This window comes from Echiichthys vipera (genome assembly GCF_963691815.1).
Source record: "Echiichthys vipera genome assembly, chromosome: 22".
Classification (NCBI taxonomy): Eukaryota; Metazoa; Chordata; class Actinopteri; order Perciformes; family Trachinidae; genus Echiichthys; species Echiichthys vipera.
In genome coordinates, this window is record NC_139847.1 from 14,783,637 (window position 1) to 14,808,177 (window position 24,541).

At 43.3% G+C, this 24,541-nt stretch overlaps 2 protein-coding genes across 4 annotated transcripts; one reads left to right on the forward strand and one right to left on the reverse strand.

The window, feature by feature from the left end:
* Positions 1-2,598: 2,598 nt before the first annotated feature.
* On the forward strand, positions 2,599-7,955 carry cct7 (chaperonin containing TCP1, subunit 7 (eta)). The gene is made up of 12 exons (XM_083936643.1): positions 2,599-2,636; positions 3,941-4,024; positions 4,116-4,185; positions 4,275-4,381; positions 4,525-4,703; positions 4,833-5,004; positions 5,242-5,406; positions 5,528-5,716; positions 6,053-6,150; positions 6,246-6,378; positions 6,770-6,976; positions 7,116-7,955. Exons 1-12 carry the CDS (start codon positions 2,631-2,633, stop codon positions 7,341-7,343), a joined length of 1,638 nt encoding a protein of 545 aa, XP_083792769.1. The 5' UTR covers positions 2,599-2,630; the 3' UTR covers positions 7,344-7,955.
* A 396-nt stretch (positions 7,956-8,351) lies between these two features.
* Positions 8,352-22,406, reverse strand: hspa12b (heat shock protein 12B). 3 transcript variants are annotated; one of them, XM_083937279.1, is made up of 14 exons: positions 22,086-22,406; positions 20,682-20,745; positions 20,184-20,266; positions 19,432-19,556; positions 19,165-19,351; positions 18,696-18,800; positions 18,364-18,480; positions 16,840-17,017; positions 13,404-13,490; positions 12,015-12,119; positions 11,681-11,939; positions 11,264-11,367; positions 9,980-10,170; positions 8,352-9,779 (listed from the first exon to the last, which is right to left on the reverse strand). In XM_083937279.1, the coding sequence occupies exons 2-14, from the start codon at positions 20,725-20,727 to the stop codon at positions 9,288-9,290; spliced, it is 2,079 nt and encodes a 692-aa protein (XP_083793405.1). In that variant the 5' UTR covers positions 20,728-20,745; positions 22,086-22,406; the 3' UTR covers positions 8,352-9,287. The 3 variants fall into 3 exon arrangements, with proteins under 3 accessions (XP_083793405.1, XP_083793406.1, XP_083793404.1); XM_083937280.1 differs by lacking the exon at positions 12,015-12,119; XM_083937278.1 differs by having other exon boundaries at positions 11,681-12,119.
* Between the last annotated feature and the right edge of the window lie 2,135 nt (positions 22,407-24,541).

Here is a 24,541-nt window from a genome sequence, read left to right on the forward strand (position 1 = left end):
GAAATGCCACTGAGAAATAAACAAGCCATCCATCATCTTCAATCCATGAACTTCAACCGCTTGTCCCTATCAGGGTCGCGGCTGACATTGGACGTGAGGCGGGATACACAATTCAATTCAATTCAATTCAATTCAATTCAATTCAATTCAATTCAATTTAATTTATAGTGCCAAATCATAACAAAAGTTATCTCAGAACACTTTACACAGTAGGTAAAGAGCACACTCTATGACTTATTTATGATTTACATAAACCCAACAATTCACCCGTAGAGTACGTTGGCAACAAAACCTTCCCTATTACAGGCAGGAACATCAGACAGACCCAGCTCTGTGGAGGACGGACATCTGTCTGCACCGGTTGGGGAGGAAGAAAAGGAGAGAGAAAGAGAGAAAAGACGGACAGATGGACAGAGAGAGACAAAGACAGACAGACAGACTTCCAGTAACTATAATAATATCTATAGTAATGTGAATATGACTTATATGTTATGGCAGTTAATACAGCAGAATAGTAGAAACAAGCACAGCTAAGGTTATAGATTATAATAGCAGCAGGACCACGGCAGCAGGCGCCACCATGATCAGCAGAGACCTGCGAGACGACAAAGCACAAACAACTCCGGGGAATTAGTGAAATGCATTGATGAGACACGAGTGATACAGACAGAGGAGAGAAGTTCAGAGTATCAGGACAGGACGCCAGTCTGTCGCAGAGACAAACAGAGACAGACAACCACCTTTACAAACACACAGTGCAGCTGGATCATTGTTATCGTATAGAATGCAAATTCTCAGAGCGTGGCGCTGGGTTCTGTTCAATATGACACGTTAATGGATGGTGACAAGAAAATGTCACGCGAACCCTTTGCATGTCTGAGCCATCCATGGTCTGAACATGTTTGTGTGCGAATGAAAACTTTCCACAGAGAGATGCAGGTGTCCTTCACAAGTTTTGCCTAATACGACATAACCCGCCGTGAATGAAAACACTGATATTTAATTTGTTTAACAAAAACAAGCAAATACCTCAACATTATTATAGTGACAACACTTTGGGACACTAGTATTTACATGCATGAGAAACACTAAGGTGGGTATGATGACCAAGCAGGTGTAGTCATTTATTGTTCAAATCATTTAGACTAAAGACAAAAGAAGATGTTTAAACTATATCGTAATATTATAATAACTGAAATCCTGCAAGATACAGCATGTATCACAATACCATGATTTAAATATTTCACGATCTGGCTTACTATATCACGCACCTCTTCACTAGGGCAAGTTTTCACTGTGAAATTAAAAGATAACACATTGCAAAATAACAATCTGTTATGAGGGGACAGTGGAGCGTGAGTTTGGCCGGAGAATCGGAGCAGCGGGGGCGGTGTTGCAGTCGCTCTACCGCACCGTTGTGACGAAAAGAGAGCTGAGCCGGAAGGCAAAGCTCTCGATCTACCGGTCAATCTTGGTTCCTACCCTCACCTATGGTCATGAAAGCTGAGTCATGACCAAAAGAACGAGGTCGCGGTTACAAGCGGCCGAAATGGGTTTTCTCAGGAGGGTGGCTGGAGTCTCCCTTAGAGACAGGGTGAGAAGTTCAGCCATCCGTGAGGAACTCGGAGTAGAGCCGCTGCTCCTGAGCGTTGAAAGGAGCCAGTTGAGGTGGTTCGGGCATCTAGTAAGGATGCCCCCTGGGCGCCTCCCTAGGGAGGTGTTCCAGGCACGTCCAGCTGGGAGGAGGCCTTGGGGGAAGAACCAGGACTAGGTGGAGAGATTATATCACCACACTGGCCTGGGAACGCCTCAGGATCCCCCAGTTAGAGCTGGTTAATGTGGCCTGGGAAAGGGAAGTTTGGGGTCCCCTGCTAGAGGTGCTGCCCCTGTAACCCGACCCCGGTTAAGCGGATGAAGATGAGATGAGATATATACATTAACTGTGTAAAATATATAAAAAGTGAGATTATGTATTTAACACCCACAATGACACACTTCAACAGCAGTCACTAAAAATAATAATAGTAATAAAATAAGAACAACTAAACAACATATTTTATCAGAAGTTGTATTTCTATAATTTATTACTAATGTTAAAATTAATGTCACAGTTTGTCTGTTCATTTATGTTTTACATATGTATTAATATGATGATCTCATAATGTCCTGTTTATCTATTGGATATTGAACACTGCGCCATACTAGAAGTGGTATTTATGCATCTATATGCTTTCTAGTTGTGTAATATTATTATTCTCTGTATGACTTTTTCTGTTTTCTTTTTTACATGTTTGAAATAAAAAATGTAAATCAAATCAAAGTCAATTCAATCAAACTAAATGAACACTTTGAGAGCCATTCTAGTGATTGACACTACCAGAATTTGCACAAGAGAAGTTTGTTCATCAATAAGTCTGTGTTTATGTTTAGTTCCTGTGTGTTTACGTTTCAATAAAAGTTGATTACAAAAATAAGTCGTTGTTTTAATTTAGAAAATGTGTAAAAAAGAAAATACACATCGTTGATAAAATGTCGCATCGTGTTCTTGAACGCACCCCCATCAGCTCTTGTTCTCGCAAAGCATTGTGGGATGGTATGCCGGTGGAAAGCTTCTCGAAGGAACTGCAAAGATGATGGTGAGTGCGTTAGCATTCATGCCCGACTCTAATGTGTAATCCGTGCCCATCCTTCTGTCTGTCGGCGGGCATTTGCGTTTGGACTGCTCTAAGTTGAGACGACATCTCTGTGGCGGTGTTTGGAAGCAATCATTTTGTGAAAAATGGCTTTAAAACGGCTTTATTTTTAGCCAGACTGTTAGCCTCGCAGGGCACCAAATCAATGGGCGTAAACGATGCTAATGGCGACGCTAGCTAACACAGTTTACTCTATGTTATTGATAAAATATGTAATATGTTTAACTTGAAAACGTTTGAACTTGGGCAGTTTGCTTTACCTATGTATTAGTTTTGATAACGTGGGTAATTTCAGCTTTGTCTTCGGTTGTTATCAAGTTAGCTGCTGTGTGATTAACTTAGCCTCTTTGTATGAGCGGTTGCAGGAAACATGTTGCAAACGGCTCTGTAACTGTGCTGATGAGGTTGTCAGGACAACCGATTAACTAACATGTATTTCTAAAAGAAATTGGTCACCCAGCTTTTATATTTCTCCAGAGAACCATGTTCGACTGAAGCGGACAAAGACCAAACAAAGCTGATCAGTCTTTTGCTAAAATCTGCGACTAATAAATGTTCAGAAAACGGTATTTATTGTGTATATTAATAGTGTTATGACATAAGTTTGCGACATCGCACAGTATTATTAGCAGACATCTAGTTTTGATTGTCATGTCTGATGAGTAACAAAAGCATCACACCCTGCAGCTACAGCACCAGCCACAGCCTGTGTTTGACCATTTCAGGTTAAAGCCTTAGATGGTAAAGTAATGACTATCTGTGCTGGAGCTTAGCAATATGGCTGATACATACATATTTTTATGTTTTGGTATTTCAATATACAAAGTATAAGCAAAATCACAATTTATAAAATGACACTGCACATTTTTTGAAACATGATTAACAGCAACATTGAACTATTGCTAAGCTATAGTTTTATAAATGAAAACCTCATCACCTATTATTCCCCCTCAATAGCTTAGTTTTGTTTTCCATTTGTATTTCAACTGTACCTGGTCACAGTCATGCTTCATAATGTAGCATCTGATATTTTGTGTTGTGAGATTCTCACGAAGGAGCATCTATGGCTGTAAAAATGTGTGAGCAGGATTCACGTTTTCATATAAGGGGGCACAGGACTTGTATATCTTATTTTAGATGATTGGTTTGAGTTCTGCTTACTCGACTGCCTTACTTCCTTTCCTTCACGTCTTCCTCTTCTGTCAGTCATTGCTCATGTTTATTCCTTTATCCCCTTCTCTCTCAAGTCCACACCGGTTATCCTGCTGAAGGAGGGGACAGACACGTCTCAGGGCATCCCCCAGCTCGTCAGTAACATCAATGCTTGCCAGGTCAGAGAAATGTCTTTTTTCTGCCTTGGTAGTGTGTGTTTGTTCCCTGTGCGTTTACCAAATTTGTCTAAATGCGCCTGTTTTTTGCCAGGTGATTGCTGAGGCTGTCAGGACCACCCTGGGGCCCAGAGGGATGGACAAACTGATGGTGGATGGCAGAGGTGAGGAGAGATGGGTGCAGGGATGGAAGGAATGCGTCTCAGGACGAATTCACCCTCACTAAAAATGTGTGAATGGTTGTGTTTTCCAGGCAAGGCCACAATTTCCAATGATGGAGCCACCATCCTGAAACTGCTGGATGTGGTTCACCCTGCAGCCAAGACCCTTGTGGACATCGCTCGCTCCCAGGATGCTGAGGTGAGAAGTGTTTTTAAAAGTCCAAGGCCTAATGAGAACTAGCACAATATGAAAGTGGTGGATTCAAATTTTAACCTGACACTGAAACATCATCATATAAATACGTTTTCCTAATCTTCTTCATTTCTTTGTACTTTCCTCAGGTCGGGGACGGCACCACCTCCGTCACTCTCCTGGCTGCCGAGTTCCTGAAGCAGCTTAAGTCGTACGTGGAGGATGGTCTCCACCCTCAGACCATCATCAGAGCTTTCCGCACCGCCACCAACCTCGCTGTCAACAAGATCAAGGAGATCTCCGTCTCTGTGAAGAAAGACAACGAGCAGTGAGTGAACACTTTCACCGCACCACGTTATTCACATGGCAGCTACAAAGCATTTGATCTATGCTATGAGCCATGAAGTAATATTGTTCCCTTAGGTTGTAGTTCAATTGAGTCTTTCTATACTCTCAGAGAGCAGAGGCAGCTGCTGGAGAGGTGTGCAGCCACAGCCCTGAACTCCAAGCTAATTGCTGGTCAGAAGGAATTCTTCTCCAAAATGGTGGTGGACGCTGTCATGTCTCTGGACGAGCTGCTGTCTCTGAAGATGATTGGCATCAAGAAGGTCCAGGGAGGAGCCCTTGAGGTCTGTATCTTTTACTTGTATTCCCACTTAAAACAAAACGTGCCTCTGAAATGCAGCGGTTAGAGTTCAGAGGAATACATGTATGGGTCAGTCATGAAAAATTTAGATGAAGAAATGAAATAAAGGTTGAAACATTTTAAAAAGGTTAATATTAGTTGAGTTTGCCAAATCATCATTCATTTATTTAAATTTCCAAACCCATCTGTGTCATACTTTCTATATTTGTTCTTCTTTTAGGAGTCCCATATGATCTCCGGGGTTGCGTTCAAGAAGACCTTCTCCTACGCTGGGTTTGAGATGCAGCCTAAACGCTATGAGAACCCAAAGATTGCTTTGCTCAATGTGGAGCTGGAGCTGAAGGCTGAGAAGGATAATGCTGAGGTCCGCGTAAAATCTGTGGAGGTATGCAGACCACAACGCAGCATCAGGATGTAAAATAAGAGCCCAGAAGTTTTGTGAAATGGATCTCTTTTTTTTGCCCTCTGTAAAACAAAGTGTGTTTTTTTTCCATTCATTTCTGCAGGAATACCAGGCCATTGTGGATGCAGAGTGGAACATCCTGTACAACAAACTGGAGAAGATCTACAAGTCAGGAGCCAAGGTGGTTTTGTCCAAGTTACCCATCGGTGATGTGGCCACCCAGTACTTTGCTGACAGAGACCTGTTCTGTGCTGGCAGGGTGCAGGAGGAGGATCTGAGGAGGACCATGATGGTAAGACACATACAGACACAGACACTTTGAACCATACATCTGTATTCTTGAATCATGACGCTGTCAATGAATGTTTGCATTATAGTTTTGACTTTCAACTGTTTATCTGTCAATGAAGGACTCACTGAAAATAGTCCACATATTTAGTATTGTGAACAGGCCAACAAACAACAAATATTCAACAAATGATTAAAATGGATATATAGTAAAAGAAAATAATTAATGTGAAAAAAAAGGACCGTTTGAAAGCACTTGTGGATTGCAAACCCATATTTCTTATGTTAGACATGGCATGTTGGCATGAACAAGACTAACCGTGTGTAATGTGACCTCCAGGCCTGCGGTGGCTCCATCCAGACCTCAGTAAGTGCCATGACGGACGATGTCCTGGGACAGTGCGAACTCTTCGAGGAGGTCCAGGTTGGAGGAGAGAGGTAAGAGTCCATCCTCAATCCGTCTTCAGAGGCCTAACATCTCCAGAGTGAACCACGGACATGATTCTCACACACCCATCACGTCTTGTCTGTAGGTATAACTTCTTCAAGGGCTGCCCGAAGGCGAAGACGTGCACTATCATCCTGCGGGGCGGGGCAGAGCAGTTCACAGAGGAGACAGAGCGATCACTCCATGATGCCATCATGATCGTACGCAGAGCCATCAAGGTCAGTCGATGCATGGAGTTTGTGTGAATGTTTTTACAGCAAGTGCAAGAAAGGTCATTACATGTAGCCATTAGGAATAAACATTATTCTATATTTTTAGCATTACTGTTAACTGTTCTTTCTGCCTGTATTACAGGATTTGGAGTTGAAACATCTGTTAAGTGATGTGTCGGTTCTTTAGTTAGAAATGTATATTTGTATCTGGGAATTCTTCCCATCCTCGATGCTAAATTCAGGGGACCTTGTAGTATTTTTAATACAAAACCAGGAAGATTAAGTTAATACTTGTTCCAATTTGATTATTATCTAGAGCCTTACTTCGGTTTGATTTATCAGCCCTTCTGTGCACACTGACAGCAATAAGCTGACTCTACTGCTGACCCATTTCCAGAGTGACTCCATTGTAGCGGGTGGAGGAGCCATAGAGATGGAGCTGTCGAAGTACCTGCGGGATTATTCCAGGACCATCCCTGGAAAACAGCAGCTGCTGATCGGTGCGTACGCCAAGGCCCTGGAGATCATCCCCAGACAGCTGTGTGACAACGCCGGCTTTGACGCCACCAACATCCTGAACAAACTGCGTGCCAAACACGCACAGGTAGGAAATGAAACGAAACATGTTTTCCCTAATCCTACACAAGATTTGGTCATAAAGACACTTTAATGGAGTTTCAGAAGTGGAACAGGGAAGTCGGCTCTATTTGACTTTATGCGCTTCATCTGTCTTTTCCCCGCAGGGTGGTATGTGGTACGGTGTGGACATCAACAACGAGGACATTGCAGACAACTACGCCGCCTGCGTCTGGGAACCATCCATCGTGCGGATCAATGCTCTGACGGCAGCTTCAGAGGCAGCCTGCCTCATCCTGTCAGTGGATGAGACGATCAAGAACCCACGCAGCAGTATGGATGGACCTCCTGGCGGCGGCATGGGCAGAGGCCGCGGGAGACCCCATGCTCATTAAGAGAAGCAAGAACAAGAGCCCACTTTTAAACTCAAATGCAGACAGAAGATCGTGGATCTACACAGAGATGCCGAGCTTCATTTGAATGTAGCTTGGCGTGTTTCCCCTGCATTTGAATTCTAGATAAAATTGGCTTTGTAACCCGTCAGACACATTGCAAAAGGCAGGTGTAGTGAATGAAATAAAATGGGGGAAATGAGAAGTTCATCAAGTTATTTCAAGACCCATTCTTCTCTTTGGTCAAAGATGGCTGACTTTTCTTGTGTTTTAGTGACGTTTTTGCTTTCACTTGGTAACGTCTGTTTAACATTTCACGCACTGCATCTTTCCATGTGTAGCCATTTTACTGAGAATGCTGAAATACAAGAAGAATTACAAGTCCCCCCCCATTGGTTTTGTATCAAACACACTCCTGTCTCCTCCAAGTTAGCTCTTCCTCTCTGACCTGAAGCAGCTGCTCCATTTCTGGTCTTGTGTCATGACGAACTGATGTGTAACGTGGGAAGTAAAGCACTGATAGGATGTTGAGCAGTTCTGAACCTGTCTTCGGTTAGGCTGTGTTAAACTATTTATTGGACAATTCTTATCAATAAATTCACAGCTGAAATGGCACTGTTCATGTGTGTTCTTTTAAACATCTGGTCAATGTTAAGTGTTTCCTGACAGTGTACTAGAGGCAGGTGTAGTCTAGTTAAGAAGTGGTTATCTTTGAACAGGTAAAGCATGGTACTGCTGTGGAAGCAAACGTACAAGTGATTATATTTAAAGGTAAGGCCATGGCTCATAAAATGAGGATAATGAAAGGATGCTGCTTTATCATTTTTCATCCTGCAGTTAAAGAAAATAAACTGTAAAAGAAACGAGGTAGTCAGCATGTTAAACACAATGGTTCTTAGTCTAATGTGAAAATAAACATGAATACAGTTTATTAAACCAACTCAACATAAAAAGACTGGCTTTAATGTGACATGATGTCTTAAACTAAACAAATGGGAGTGTTGAAGCACCTGCAGGAGCTGGCATTTATTTAAAAAATTACAGACTGACTGGTTAGACAAAAAATGATCTTTTTCTAAAGCTTTTAACTAGCTTTTCTTCCTTAGTTGGTGGAGTCTACCTGGTTGCCATGGTGATAGCTCAGTATGAATGGAAAAATAACGTTTTACACAGATAAAGCTCTTATCCTGATTTGCAAAGAAGAAGAAAACGTACTCAACACCTGCATATGAGTGTATGAATATGCACTTTTAAAAAAACCTCTTAATTCTACAATAATGCCACAGTCGTTGCATGTGCAGCATCTTTGGATGTGTGTTTGCACTCAGAGAGCTTAAATGTTTTTTAGCCTGTAGTTGAGTCCTTTCACCACTAGGTCACGCACAATTACAGTCACATTAGAGAAACAAATCTGCGGTCCAGGTAGTTGCATGAATACCTTGTACATGTAGAGTGAACTCAGATTTTTAAATGAGGTATCAGACCAGAACTTGTGAGACATCCCTGTGTAAAATCCTGTATTTTTGATAAACCTTATCAAAGGCAGGGGAATATTTTACACAGTACTGGAAGAACATTATGTCTCTCCTAAATCTGTAGTAGGATGATAATGTGCCCTCTGTAAGTCATTATATTAGGGAGAATGCATCAGTCTTCATATTTCACAATTAAAATGAGTGAGTCTCACTCTAGGTAGTATAATGCAGTCGAGTCCAAATACACCTCAGACTTAGAGAGTGATTAAAAAATGTTCCTCTTGTGATCTCTTTTCTACTCTAATGAGTAAATGTAACGCCTAAATGTCTGAATTAAAGGATGTGAGTTTCTTCTTAGAAAGTCAAACATAAAAACATGTCGCCCTCTCCCAAAGTACCGCTTTTTTTTCTACAGTTATCATCCCCAGAATCAGTCTTTTTCCCAATCCTCGTGTCCACTTCCTGCTTCTCCTCAGTTAGACAGGAAGTCTATGGAAGCCCGGACGGTGCGGTTAGACATGATGTCAACGGCTGTGACTTTGATCTCCGTGTCTCCAAACTGCATGGTCGCCCTGATCTCTCTTCTCTCTGGGCCCCCTCCTCCTGCTCCTCCTTCTCCTCCTGCTCCTCCCACTCCTCCTGGTAGTGGTAACGGTTCCGGTAGGTCTAATGTTATCGTCCCGCACTTCCTGACTCCGGGGTCGGAGATGTACGTGACATCCTCCGTCGCGCTGCAATAGATGTTGATGATGATCTTCCGCTGGCCCAGACGAGCAGGCGTGTAGCTCCGCCTCACAACCTCGCCCAGAGCCACCGACTGGTCGACACAGACGAAGCGGTCGAGGATGTCGGTGCACCACTCGCGGCCGTCCTTGATGAGGAGTTTGTCCCGAGGGTGGCGTCCCTCCACGAACCGGTTCAAGACGCCGACGCCATATATCAGGGGGCATCGGCGCACTCTGACCTGCAAAAGAAAGGTTGTTAGAGCGAGTCAAAGAGCTAGTCCCTTCTACTCCGAAAGGTCAGAAGGGTCATTTACATGAAGACAGCAGCTAAAATGACTAAATGGAGAGATGACGAGATTCAGGGAACTCTGTCTCTGAGGGCCGACGTCCAAATAAAAAAAAATGACCAAAAAAAATGGTCAGGTTCCTGATCACTCACCACGGTGGGATCCAGCCCAAAGAGCACGGCACCCTTCAGTATGGTCAGTCCAACATCATGGGGGATGATGATGCGACACGTCCGCCCCAGTGCTCTCTGGACTGCTTTCTGCAGCATGGGCGACTCCGCAAAACCACCAACGAGGAAGAGGAAGCGCACGCCTCGCACCTCCGGCTTTGCCATCAGCTCCTCTGTTTGGGGAGAAAAAAGGGTGAAGATCTTTACAATTATTTCACTTCCGTGACTTGAAGTTTCATGGGGGAATATTGTTTTCTTCAATAGACCGCTGCAGGAATAAGTCCTAAAACGTAGAAACTAGTTAGCATTTTTGCGCTACTGGTTCTCAAGTCTCCAAGTCAGTGTTTTGTTGGTTTGATGCATGAAATAAGGTGAAATAAGATTTTCATGTTTTTTACAACATAAAATATGTCTCTAAATACTCTATTCAAACCTTGCACGTGTCTTTAAAAAGTCAGTTGCTAGCATTAGGCTAAGTGACGCTTAAAGCCCCTGGTGTTTTTCAGTTAACTAGTTGATTGCACCTCTTCTCAGGACTGTGTGGGTGTGTCTACTGTGATTGATTGACATCTTCCAGAGTCTCCTGTTAGCTTTGTTTCACCTGTTCAGGCGGGACAAAGTACACCTGTATCATTCTTATTGGTAAATGGACGTCTATGACCTCATAAATTCCCATCAAATTCTCAACAAAGCCCTGCCCACCTTCATCCCAAGCAGAGGTCGAATCAGCAAGAATAAGTGAAAACACCTATGTGGGTGTTCAGGGGCTTTAAAACGCGATCATACCGAACATGGGAAATCAGTTGGAAGCTAGTGGTGGTGATGTAGTCATGTGACTGCAGTGTAGTTCGTTAACAGACCGACATTAGCGTTCTACTTCTGGCATTTGCGCTTCAAAAATCATAAAAATGGTGTTCATTTGCTGAACAAAACATGTAAGTATCATAAACCTTTGTTTGCCACAGAGCCTTTTTTCTGCAATAATCCAAAATTCCACTGGAAAAATCCCATTGGCTTTTTGTCCAGGGAACCTTGGCGATGCTAACTTCTGGGTTGGCCAACAGAAATACACTGTTCCTGCAACTCTCTATTTGATACATCCATTCTTTGCCATAAGGCGATCCAACAAAAGCCAGCAAAGCTGAATGGTATCATTAAGATTCACACTGATCTAGAAGCAGCTCAGTTAATGTACAGTTTTGGCAACATGTCCTCCCGTGAGGTCAGAGGTTTGGCCAGAGTCAAAACAAATCCAGTGTTTCTCACCTATGTGCTTGACAATATTGACGATGGTGGGCTGAAAGAGCTCGTTCATGGCTTCCTGCGTCAGCCGCAGCATCCCCTGGGACGACCACTTCACTATGTTCATGCTGGCACACACACACACACGCGCACACACACACACACACACACACACACACACACACACACACACACACACACATACACACACACACACACACACACACACACACACACACACACACGCACGCACACACACACACACACACACACACACACACACACACACACACACACACACACACACACACACACACACACACACACACACACACACACACACACACACACACACACACACACAGGAGAGAATGTTAATCAATCAAAGCTCACACACTCACCTTCCCTCTCACACACACAGCTCTCCCAGCCTACACTCACTTGCTCCTCCTCAGGGCGGCCTCCACACTCTGCCCCCTGTGTCTCTTGTAGTAGTCGATGAAAGAGAAGGGCAGAGAAATGTTGAGGGCGTTGGCCCTGCCCGGCGCCGCCGTCCGTTTCCTTGCCTCGAACGCGATGGTGAGGTCCACCCAGGCCGCAGGTCGCTTGGCTTTGAAGCTCTGGATGAAGTCCTCGCCAAAGATCTGGCACAGCATGGCTTCGAAGGCCAGGTCGACTCCGACGGCACCGTACGGACCGCCTGTAAGAAACAATAACAGCTTTGGGAAACATAGGAATTGTTTATTGTGTTTGAGCAGATGGTGAAAGTTTGTACCCGAAGCCTTGTAGAGCTCTTTAAGTGTTCCCTGTGGCTGCTCGATCTGATGGACTGTCAGGTCAACTGTTCCTCCTCCGCAGTCTGCAACAATATACCTGTCACCTACACGAAGAAGACACACACTTTTAATACCTGCGGTGTCCTGGGAACATTTAACATTTTCATAAAATCCTGTATTTTTGATAAACTTGCTCATCAATTTGATTTCAAGGCAAGGGGATATTTTACACAGTACTGGAAGAACATTATGTCTCTCCTAAGTCTGTAGGAGGAGGATAATGTGTCTTCATTTTTATGGAATGTCCAAATGTGTGTGTGTGTGTGTGTGTGTGTGTGTGTGTGTGTGTGTGTGTGTGTGTGTGTGTGTGTGTGTGTGTGTGTGTGTGCGCGTGTGTGTGTGTGTGTGTGTGTTTGTGATATCTTCAGTGATAAGAACTGGTTTTGGCTGTAGTTAACTGGTCACACCCTAAACACGAAAGAGGTATCACAAGAAAATGAGAAAGAGAAAAAGTGAGAGCAACCAAAATGAACAGGAAATAAAAAATGCAGGGAAGGATGAGAGAAGAAAATGCAAAAGGAGGAGGATAAAACCGGGTTTATACTCCTTTGGTTTATTTACAGTGCAGGCGCAGAGTCAAATGGGCTGGGTCCTTCCTGTGTGTGTGTGTGTGTGTGTGTGTGTGTGTGTGTGTGTGTGTGTGTGTGTGGACAGGAAAGGGAGCAGAAGTCAGCAGGGGCGCGCGTGGCTCTTCAGATTGTTGTCATGGCTCAACAGAGAGAAAAAGCTGTGCATTAAACCAGAGAAGTTTGGTCCCTGGGTGGAATCTTATCATCTCAGTGAAACTGGACACTGTTGACTGAAAAAACCCATTTCTTATAATATTACAACCCTGATTTTGTAAAAGTATGACTTTCTTCAAATTCTGACTTTTTTTTACTATAAATTACTATACTACAATATCTACTGTTCTCTTACTATAATGTTACTATTATGATCTTATTTTTTTCTCAAACTATGAGTATTTTATTCCCATAACTTTAGTCCCCAAACACAAACAGTGCAGATATTGTAGACAGTGAACAACGCTGAGCTGGAAACACACAGTGAATAAAAAATAAAACTGTGGGTTAGTAGAAAAGAGGAAGTAGGTGTGTCTGCTCCTCATAGTCGGTCAGCTGGGGTTAAAAGTCCAAATCATCAATTTCTCCGACATATGGGGTCTGTCTGTCCCTTTCAAACACACACACACACACACACACACACACACACACACACACACACACACACACACACACACACACACACACACACACACACACACACACACACACACACACACACACACACACACACACACACACACACACACACACACACAGATTTACCCGTCTGTAGCTCTGACCACAGCTCTCCGGTTCCACTCTCCACCAGGAAAGTCCTGCTGTGTCTGGATCGCCTCAACTGCTCCCTCGCTGCAACAAACACACACAAAGTTAAATACACACATGTACCCAACAACATTTGTATACAGCAGTTTTGATACATTTGATATTTTTGTGTTATGCGCACACCTTATTATTATTAAGGTCATTAAATCAGCTTAAAAAGTCCAGGTAAGGCAGAAGATAGTGGTTAAAATGTTGTTTTCAGTGTCAGAAGCCAGCTGTTTTCCCCCAAAAGGTTCTAAAACACTCTATGTTTTGCACCTCTCCAGTTGTTCAGGGGCAAAGCAAGGATTTTTGGGTCCCAGGGGCACCCGTGGGGGTTCTTGTCCCCCTGAAATATTGCCCTGGGTCGCCCCTTTTCTAAGAAAAAACAATTCAACAAGAGTTATTATGGTTTCTCTCCAGCTGTGGGCCCCTCACAGAGAAACCTCACCATCTTTCACCACGTCGCACCGCTTTGCCATCATTCAAATATTCTTAAGTCTTTCTGTATAAACATGCCGTAGAGTCACTTTGGCTTATGTTTAATGCAAGAAAAAATAGAAACTTTCAACCCTAATGAGGGTGACTGTTTTTAATTTATAGTGCATATAGTTAATTTCATTACCCATGAGGTCACGACATTTAGCCAATGAATAGTATAAAGTCTTTCAATCCAAGTAAAACACACCAAAACGAGAGTCATTATGTTTTTGCATGACAGAAGCAATTTTTTTGGATAAGCTCTCACATTTCGACTATTCTCTCCGCTCTCGACTCTCTGGCAGGTTGAGAGCGTGGATGGAGGCCAACAAAAACAGAACACACTCAGACACAGCTGATAGAAATACTAAAAACCTGACAGCCTGTTTGACAGAGCAGATACACTTATAAGCCTCCACACATGCAAGTGAACCCATGAAATGAGACGTAACGGCAGAAAGAAGCAAATGGAGGATGTTAGAAAAAAAGTCATACTTTTGTTTCACGCTTTTATTAATATAACCTCTTTGGGAGTGTTGTGGTGAAGATGTGAAAGTGTATAAGTGGTTTGGAATAGGTGTGACGGTGTGGCATGAAGTGTTTGTCTAATTTCGGTAAAAGTGGTCTGGGCTAAGTTGCCTCTGAACCTGTCAGGACTAAACACCACGACAAATTAGAATAAGATAAGGGTAAAAGGGATTTGTTTCAGGATTAGAAAAAGAAAGTAAGAAAGAAAGAAAAAAAAAACGAAAGAAAGAAAGAAAGTTTATAGAGCAACAATGACTACATTGTCTTGAAACTCTTACAGTTGTTATAAGGCTCTGGATGACGCAGGAGGTAATGTATGTGTGTGTGTGTGTGTGTGCGTGTGTGTGTGTGTGTGTGTGTGTGTGTGTGTGTGTGTGTGTGTGTGTATGTGTGTGTGTGTGTGTGTGTGTGTGTGTGTGTGTGTGTGTGTGTGTGTGTCTTTGTATCAGGGTGATGGATGACGTGCAAGTCTGGAAACCATTTACATGAAACAGCAGAAAAGAAAATGTAAGTGTGTCTGTGTGTGTGTGTATGTGTGTGTGTGCGCGTGTGTTTGTGTGTGTGCGTGTGCATGTGTGTGTGTGTGTGTGCGTGTGCTTGCGCATGTGCGTGTGAGAGTTAATGACTCCCCTGCGCTATCTTGGGAGACGAAATGAGGTGGAATAAAAGCTAAAGATAGTAAAAACCATGACCGGGATGTCAAGTGTGTGTGTGTGTGTGTGTGTGTGTGTGTGTGTGTGTGTGTGTCTGTGGAAATACTTCATGTCTGTATGTGCGGTGGTCTGTGTCTGCAGAGTTCTTGCAAAGTGTACGACCTGGCAAAATCAAGTTAGAGGGGGAGGAAATGTTTGAAAGACAGAGGGAAGAGGAAGAAAAATGAATGCAAGTGAAGGAGAAGGAGAATGACAGCCCGGGAGGGGGTGAGATCATAGCCTCCCCGCACCTTGTTCCAATTACAATATCCTGTGTTCAGTATGTGTCGTTGTGTGCATGATTATTCTTTGTGTGTGTGTGTGTGTGTGTGTGTGTGTGTGTGTGAATATGTATAAGTAGGCCTGTGCAGGGGATTTTGGACGGCATGTTCGTTGGCTGAATTATGCACCAGTCTCTCTTTTCCCAGCCTGAAATAACTCTTTGTTCATTTGCTGTATTTTAGTTGCATTTTCCTGGAGCTGTTTTCAATGCAACTGTAATGTAGAGTTATCACAATATGATGAGAGTCACGTTTCCACTCAGTCTGTAGTTTTTGTTTTTTAAAGTGGTCAACTTTGTTCAATATTTGTATATCGACAATGGGTCAAATCACTATGTGTTATAATATTAAAGGTCCCATACTGTAAAAAGTGAAATTTTCATGTCTGTTTTATTATAAAGCAGATTAAGGTGCTATATAAATACTGTGAAAGTATCAAAACACTCAGTCCACAGAGAAATACACACAGTCTGCATTCAGAAACAAGCCGTCAGGACTTCTGTACTGTTGTGATGTCACAACTATACTATATAAAGGTAGAAAGTGCTACTACAGTAATTCCCAGACTGCAATGATGGTGCAGCGATACAGAGAGTGAAGATGCTGAAGACCAGGAAACCCTGACCAATCAGAGCAGACTGGTCTTTTTCAGGAGGGGGTCTTAAAGAGACAGGCGCTAAAACGGAGCCTTTCAGATAGAGGGTGAATACAGGTACAGGGCTGTTAAGACGTGATGTAACGCCCGTTCAAAATATGATTTCCGGGTCCAAGCCTTAGAAGCTTTATAATAAAAAAAGACTCACTTTTTTTACAATATGGGACTTTTAAGTTCTCCCCACTTCTGTACTTTTGACCTTTTTTTTTGATCAAGCAATCTGATATTTTATAAGAGAGTTTCTTACTTTTATACTGAATACTGAAGAGTTTCATGTCCATACTATGCTCTCATTGCCAGTCATCTAACATTGCATGGATGCCCAACATAACTTCTCTCACTTTGCAATAAATGAATTAAAAAGCAATGTTGCCACAAAATACATAAAAGATATAGAATATTTCACAATCTGGAAAAATATTTTCATATAAACAGCAGTTGGTCCGCTCTCCAGGACACATATGGCCTGCAGTAGAGTCTTATGTGGCTGTGTGAAAACCCCAACCACACATACACAACTGCCGAGTCATCTGAGGAAAAACCACAAGTAGTATCTGAAGTCAGATCGCTTTCTTTCTCTTTCTTCACACAAACTCAGTTCATCCTTTTGCATAAACCACAATCCCCAAGTGAAATCCAACAGCTACATTTCCAGGAATACAGTGTGGTTTCATGCTTATGCTAATGACAAAGTCTCCAACACACACACAAAAAGTACTCTCTCTCTCTCTCTCTCTCTCTCTCTCTCTGTCCACTACCTTGTCTGAAGCTGGAGTCGAAGGGCCGGGACCCTTCCAGGTCGAAGCCATTTGTGATTGGCTGCAAGCTCAGGTCAAGCACCTGGTGGAGGCGGAGCTTCCGGCAGTAAATGGACGCAGCTTCGGGTTCCAGAGCGATGAGGAGCTGCTCAGGACAGTCTGGAGACACCAGACCAGCCTGGAGAAGACAAGTCACACAGAGAGGGAGAGAAACAGTTACAAGCAGAGATTTATTATCCTGTAATGAGATACTAAAAATCCATCATGCTTGTAGACATGTGTTTTGATCCTACTTTCGACTGTATATACGTTGTGCTCAGTGCCATTAGGAGAGGAGAGTTGGTGTATACGCATTAGTCTTGATGAATTGGGTGTAAAGTTGAGTGGCTGGAATGATGTGTGTGTGTGTGTGAAGGGCGGGGGTCTGGACACCACTTCCTGTGTTTGTACGCCGGTCTCCTTCATTGTTCCCATGTAATGACATCATCACCAGCAGGAAGCACACACACCCCGACGGCCATAAGCTGGGAGTCAGGGCAGAGTGTGCGTACAGTATACGTATGTCAGTGTGCAAAGTGTGCATGCATTAGGCTATTTATGTATGTGCCTGGGTGAGTGAAGGGCAGATAAGAGATAATGGTGAGCAAATGTGTGTGTGTGTGTGTGTGTGTGTGTGTGTGTGTGTGTGTGTGTGTGTGTGTGTGTGTGTGTGTGTGTGTGTGTGTAAAAATGAGAAAATTGAACAGAGAGAGAACGAGAATGCGAAAGCACAACATTAAAATTAAAGGTTGAACAGTCTTTCCCATGGACCATTGCTTGAGTACACGCTCACACACAAATGGGTAGATCCTTTCTCATTGGTGTGTATTGTAACAGGACCCCCTGCATTCCTGTCCCTGTACGCACACTTCCTACAAGTTATTGTGACATTACAGTACACTGAGGAAGAGTGTGTGTGATGGTGGGAATAAATACAGGGAGCAAAGAGGCAAAAGTGCACCATTTTGATGTGTGTGTGTCTGTGTGTGCGTGTGTGTGTGTGTGTGTGTGTATGTTTGTGTGTGTGTGTTTTGCGTGATCTTCCATGGGAACATTAATCAGACAGCCTTTATCTCATGCTTTATACACTGCCTTTCTTTCCATGTCCCTGATGTTGTTCTTCCCCTCTCCGTCACACACACACACACACACACACACACACACACACACACACACACACACACACACACACACACACACACACACACACACACACACACACACACACACACACACACACACACACACACACACACACACACACACACACACACACACACACACACACACACACATACACACACACACAGAGTCCTCGTGTGTGAACATGTGTGTGTATCTAAGTGACTAGAGTGGCCTTTTGAACAAGTTAAATCCACTGATTTTGAAATGTTATAGCCAGTAGCCAATGATGTATGTCCAATATGTCAACTTTTCATGCAACAAGAACAACAGACTTGTTTTAGGCAACCAGCCATATCATACCAGGTATGCAGCCTCTCTCATGAACTGTTTGGCAGGTTGTCTCCACACAGCAGGGACGGTGATTACCCATCTGATCTCTTCTCCCTCCAGCACTGATGACGACTGGTCCTTCACCTCCTAAAACAGAATCCACGAGACACTTTGGTTAAGATATGAGCTTCAGTCAAAGCCAAGCATTTTATAAGCTTCAATACAGCAAATATTCAACGTAATCTCTACACTTTGGCTTGCAAAGTAAAGGTTTACACACATAAGCTATATCTAAATAAATCACACATATAAGTATCCACCGTGATGCAATCATAAACTGGGGCTTCACATGTAAAGTGCACCTTTAGAGCATGTTCCCTGAAGAAGCGCAGAGCGTGAGAAAACACCTCGATGGCCCTGACCCTTCGACCGTTGACAGCCTCCAGCTCCGTTTCCATGGTGAGGTCCTGCAGCGAATACAGTCGCAACTGTTGTAAAAATGCTGCAAGAACAAGTCATTTGTCTGATGCTTAAAGGGGATGTTCTTTTTTTGGGGATTTTATAATGCACTTTTATAAAGTCAGGAGACTTGTGAGAGAGAGATAAACAAAGAAACTGTCAAAATTGAAGCAGCCAAGATATCCTGATTTTTAATCTTTAGTATAGGTCAAGCTCCAAAAAACACCCACTGGCTCCTTCACCCATAATGCAACTCAACCTAGATGTGTAAAATTGCCCCTTTTAGTCTGGATGTATTAGGTAAAGTTGGCTCTCTGTCACTAAGACCCATATATTCCATCTTTCTCATCTGATTTTCCTACTCTCTCTTACACTTGTGCTGTGGATCTTCATCTTGAACTTATCGAAGTAGAGCCAGTGCCGGGCCTCCTCTGGGTCCAGGTCGTGGTAGAAGTCCCGAGCAGCAAACCCAAAACTGTGGAACCGCAAATCAGGAGTCAGCAGCAGACACGTCGGGCTCTTCTGATTGGCGACCCCGGGGTCTCCGCCCTCCCAGCGCCTGTAAGGATGGGAGGATAAAAGATGTCAAGGCTAGTAAATAATAGAATAGAAAGTGAGACAGTAAACACAAACTCTTACTTCATCATGTGTATGGCTTCTGAGTCCTGTGTGAAGCTGAACGCGTAGCCGCTGGAGGTCGTCCCAAAGTCTATTGCCACGACGACCGAGAACGGACAGGACATCCTGGGTCTGACCTCCACCCTCTGAGAGAGAGATAGAGAGGCTGTAGCTGGTACTGATGGCAGGAATAACTGTTCATAATCACCCCTTTTGGATGGCCATGAAAAACCTATATAGCTGTTTAGGGCTTATCAAAAAAAAACTAAGAAAAAGAAAAACATTATACCGGCTAAACATCAGCTTGTTAGCATTGTCATTGTGAGCATGTTAGCCTTTAGCTCAAATCACTGTTAAGTCAGTAAGTAGGACCTCACAGAGACGCTAACATGGCTGTAGACTCTAAGTTTATAGTTTAACACCAAACGGAAGAAATCCTTATAATTTGTGACAATATCACAGAGTGAATGAGCTAATGTGGGCTACCAGAAAGGAAGCATGGATGGGATTTCAAAAAACCACAGATCTTTATTGGGCAGTCACTTTAAGTCTATACTTCATTTTAAACTCTGAGTGTAAGTGTTATTATAAACCACTAATGACAGTGAGAAGTGGATGTGGGTTTACAGGTTGTGTTTAAGAGCTCTATATAGAGAAAATAAATAGAAAGTGTACGTGTGTGTGTGTGTGTGTGTGTGTGTGTGTGTGTGTGTGTGTGTGTGTGTGTGTGTGTGTGTGTGTGTGTGTGTGTGTGTGTGTGTGCGCATAGTTACCGGCGAGGGCGAGGGTGTGAGGGGTGCGATGCTGCAGTCATTTCTAGCTGTGGCAGGCGATGATGGGGCTGATAAATTATCGCCTGGGAATTTACGGAGAAGAAGGAAGAGGACGGGAACGAGAAAGAGAAATGTAACCCTATTCAGTGGTGGCTAACTATTAAAATTCTCATGTTTCAGCATTGGAAAAGTGCCACACATAAACAAATCTGTGTTTAAAGTGATACGCAGCCACTCATTTATCACTCTAACTAAAATACATGCACTCATGCAGACAACGCCTTATTTTTCATACACTTGACCTGAAGCTCTCAAGATGTGAGATTTAATTAATGAACTGGAATGACTGGAATGTCACTGGAATCAAGTGGGAGAAGGACAAGGAAAGGTCTGCGTGTGTTCACACTCCAAAAGATAACAAGGAGAGGAGTGAGTCATTTTGACCAGGTTGCCATGGTAATGAAGCATAAACCGTACACTACTGTACGTGTGTCTCACCGGGTATCTCTAAGCTGTTGGGGTCTGGCTGCACCACGTCAGCCATCTTTACAGGAGCCAGGGTCTGCAGAGAAACACACCAACACCAAGAAGATGCAAATAGACTCATTAATGCTTTATGGCTTTCAAATAAAATACAGTGCACTACATCGGGAATAGGGAGGAATATTTGGACAAGCCAAAGATAATCTTGAGCCAAGGAGAAAAAGTGAAGAAGACACGCCCTGGCTATCACAGCGCACTTGAACTTGTGGTTCCCGGCTACTAGAACTGCTCAGAGACTGGTAGAGACTGTTGTGCATCCATTCATGAGACTCACATTTACAACACACACTTTATGATCTTGAGCATTGACAGAAAGATTTATGATGGAGGAGGGAAGAACTGGAAGATATGTGTGCAAGAAATCTGAAGAAAAGACATGGAGTGTATCTAATATGTATATGTTTATTTCATGTCTTTTATGTCGTCTCTATGCTGTTTGTATGTCCTCCTGCACATTTGTCTTTGTGTGCGTGTGTGTGTGTGTGTGTGTGTGTGAGAGAGAGAGTGTGTGTTTTTTTGCAGCACTGGGAATTATTGGATCTGTGATCTGAGCCAAGAGCAAACAGAACATGAGTGTAATGAAACAAAGCTGTGTTTGTTTAAATCTCTTTATGAGTGTGTGTCTGTGTGTGTGTGTGTGTGTGTGTGTGTGTGTGTGTGTGTGTGTGTGTGTGTGTGTGTGTGTGTGTGTGTGTGATTGAGAAAGTGAGAGAGAGAAAGAGACGGGGAGCTAGTTTGACATCCATTCTTTGCAAACATGCATGCAACATCTGTGTGCATTTATTCAAGGTTGGCCTGAAACATTTGAACATGTGCATCAGTGTCTCTCCTTGCTATTTGATGATAAAACCAGAGAGAGGTTGAAGCTCCACATCTCTCCCTCGCTTCATCTCTCTTGCACGTACTTTTCTCTTTCATCCCGTCATCCTTTTAAGATCAATGTGCAGTGGATGATTTAGCCCCCCCCCCCTCCAATTTTTTTCTTCTTTCCCTCTTTCTCAGACTAAGATCTAACAAGGGATCAACAGAAAAAGTACCCCCGAGACGTTACAATAAGGATAGATTGTGCAACACACTCCACTTTTCTGCACCATTAACAATGGAGCTCTCTCAATTCGAAGTTTACAGGCAAGATAAGTTTTATTAGGCTCAGCTTCGTCTCTGACAGCTTATACAGGACAGAATCATGAATGCAAAATACAAACATGCAAGTTGATAGTTTAGAAGCTACAGTACGACTCAAAAGACTGCAGACAATACACATATTGACAGATGTATTGTCCAAACCCCCTTAGAAATAAGAGCTACAGGTCATCAACAATTAGTGTTTTTTTTTCTTTTCTTTGGATGTTAACTCACCTCTTTATATGCTTTTGCAGCACTATGCCCTTGTCCTTTTTTGCCTCTCCAAAAGTATTCCCAAACTCACCAGTCCTGGGTTTGGAGTCTGTCCCCAGGGAGGGAGATGGAGAGGAGAAGAACAGGAGGAAACAGTTATTGGATACAAGAGGATGCTTCCCTAGAAATCCCGTGTTGAAAAATGCAAGACGCGCACTTGCTGGCAGATTTCCCAAAATTGGAATTGAGAAACGATCACAATGAGACGTGATGGATGGAGAGAAAAGACAGAAAATTACTCTCTTCTTCTTCTTCCTCTGAGAAAAGTCTGACTCTTGCTCATGAAGTTCTGAGTTGGATTCGTAGTTCTCTCTCTGCAGCCAAGCTTGCCGCGTCTCTGCTCTCTGCAGGAATGTCAGAGAAAAGTGGTGACACGCACACACACACACACACACACACACACACATAGACACACACAAGTTCCAGGAGTGGGAGGGCTGTGACAGCGCATATGGGGGGAATGCTGGGGGATTTACCTCACTGGGAAATTGTGTTGTGTGTGTGTAGGCCTACGTGTGTGTCTGAGACTGAGGGTGGAGTATTCCTGAACAGGCGGTGTAACCCAGTTAAGTCATCTTGCCCTCTCTATCCCCTCCCACTCCTCCATATCTCTCCTTCCTCAGTTTAATTATCTCTTCCTGTATTCCTCTTCGCTTCGCCTTTCATCTCATCCCCTCCTAATTTGTCTTCACATGCTGTTGCCTTCTTTGAATTATTTTTCTTTCTTTGTCTCCCTCCACTTCCATTTACTGTCCGTGTTACTGCTCCATACAACTTTCTAACTTTGCAGACAAAAGCAGGAAGCAGCCAGGTGCGTTCGGTCAACCTAAAACAAATGGTAATCTGCGTCCCAGTGCTCCATTTTTCTTTATGGAAATGTTTGAGTCCATTTTAAAGGGATCAGTTGGATTTTTCTTTTTTTGGAAATAAGTTTATTTACTTTCTTGCTAAGATTTAGATGAAAAGATTGTCTGAGAATTATCAATGACAATCAGTTTAATATTAAACTGTGGATGTAATTGTGTTCTTATGTTGTGTGTATGTGTGTGTGTGTGTGTGTGTGTGTGTCTGTGTGTGTGTGTGTGTGTGTGTGTGTGTGGATGTTGAGGTCCACATTCATGCTGCAGGGATCTAATTTCTCCCCACAAGAGCTGTGATTGAAAGCATACATTAACCCCCAGTGCCTGCACACACACACACACACACACACACACACACACACACACACACACACACACACACACACACACACACACACACACACACACACACACACACACACACACACACACACACACACACACACACACACACACACACTGAGAGTGACTAGCTGGCCCCCCTCCCAATTCTCAGAGGAAGTCAGACCTCTTGAGTATTCGAAAGAAAAGGCCTCTGGTATATACACACATGCACACACATACACATACACTCCTTGTCTCCTTGTCCTGTCGAATTTCCAAATCGAATTAGAGTGTGTGTGTGTGTGTGTGTGTGTGTGTGTGTGTGTGTGTGTGTGTGTGTGTGTGTGTGTGTGTGTGTGTGTGTGTGTGTGTGTGTGTGTGTGTGTGTGTCTGGAAGCCATTACCTGGCATGTCTCCCCTGGCTGCCCAAAAACCAAGAGGCCCCATATGGATCCTGCCATCGCCTCTCTCTTTCTCCTACCACTTATTGCCTCTTTTATTGTTTTACATCTGTCGTTTCTCTGCTTTATGGGCCATTCTTCTCTCTTTTCTCTTGCATCTTTCATTTTATTTGATCCCTTGCACGCATTAATTTGCTCCAGTTAATTTTATAATGACTAAAATTAGCTGTCGGGTAGAAGTATTTCAGCAGCTCTGCTATAAAACCTGGGCCCAATTTGGATATTTTGCCTGTGACCTCTGTTGAACTGAAACAAAATTTACCATCTTAAACCCACTACACCCGCGGGGCTGCAGTCAAGCTCCGCCATCACCCCTAGAGACTCAAAATTCTGAAACAGATCCTGAGTCGTGGTGTAGGTGCAGCCTCACCCTTTTCCTTGGAGGTTCGGACGCAGGAAGCCCAACACAGGAAGTGATGGAGTCAGGTGACAGGAAGAAACCCCAAGTGCTGCATTCCTCCCATGAATTCCACATACTCTTTGGGACCCTGGAAGTCCTGGAGCGACGGAAACACACCCATAACATACACATGCAAGCATGCACACAAACACACACTCTAAGATACTGTTCTTCCTCCAGTTGCTCTAAATAGACCCATATCTCAACTACAGCCTGAAAGAGAACCTGTAACTTCCTCTCCTAGCGTCAACCACAACATACATTTATGTTCAGTGCATGTTTAAGCAATAGTTTTACACTTATTTTTTTCTTACTGAGCATTAGATGCTAATATTAGTGTCACTAGCAACAGGCTGCTGCTAACGGCAAGTT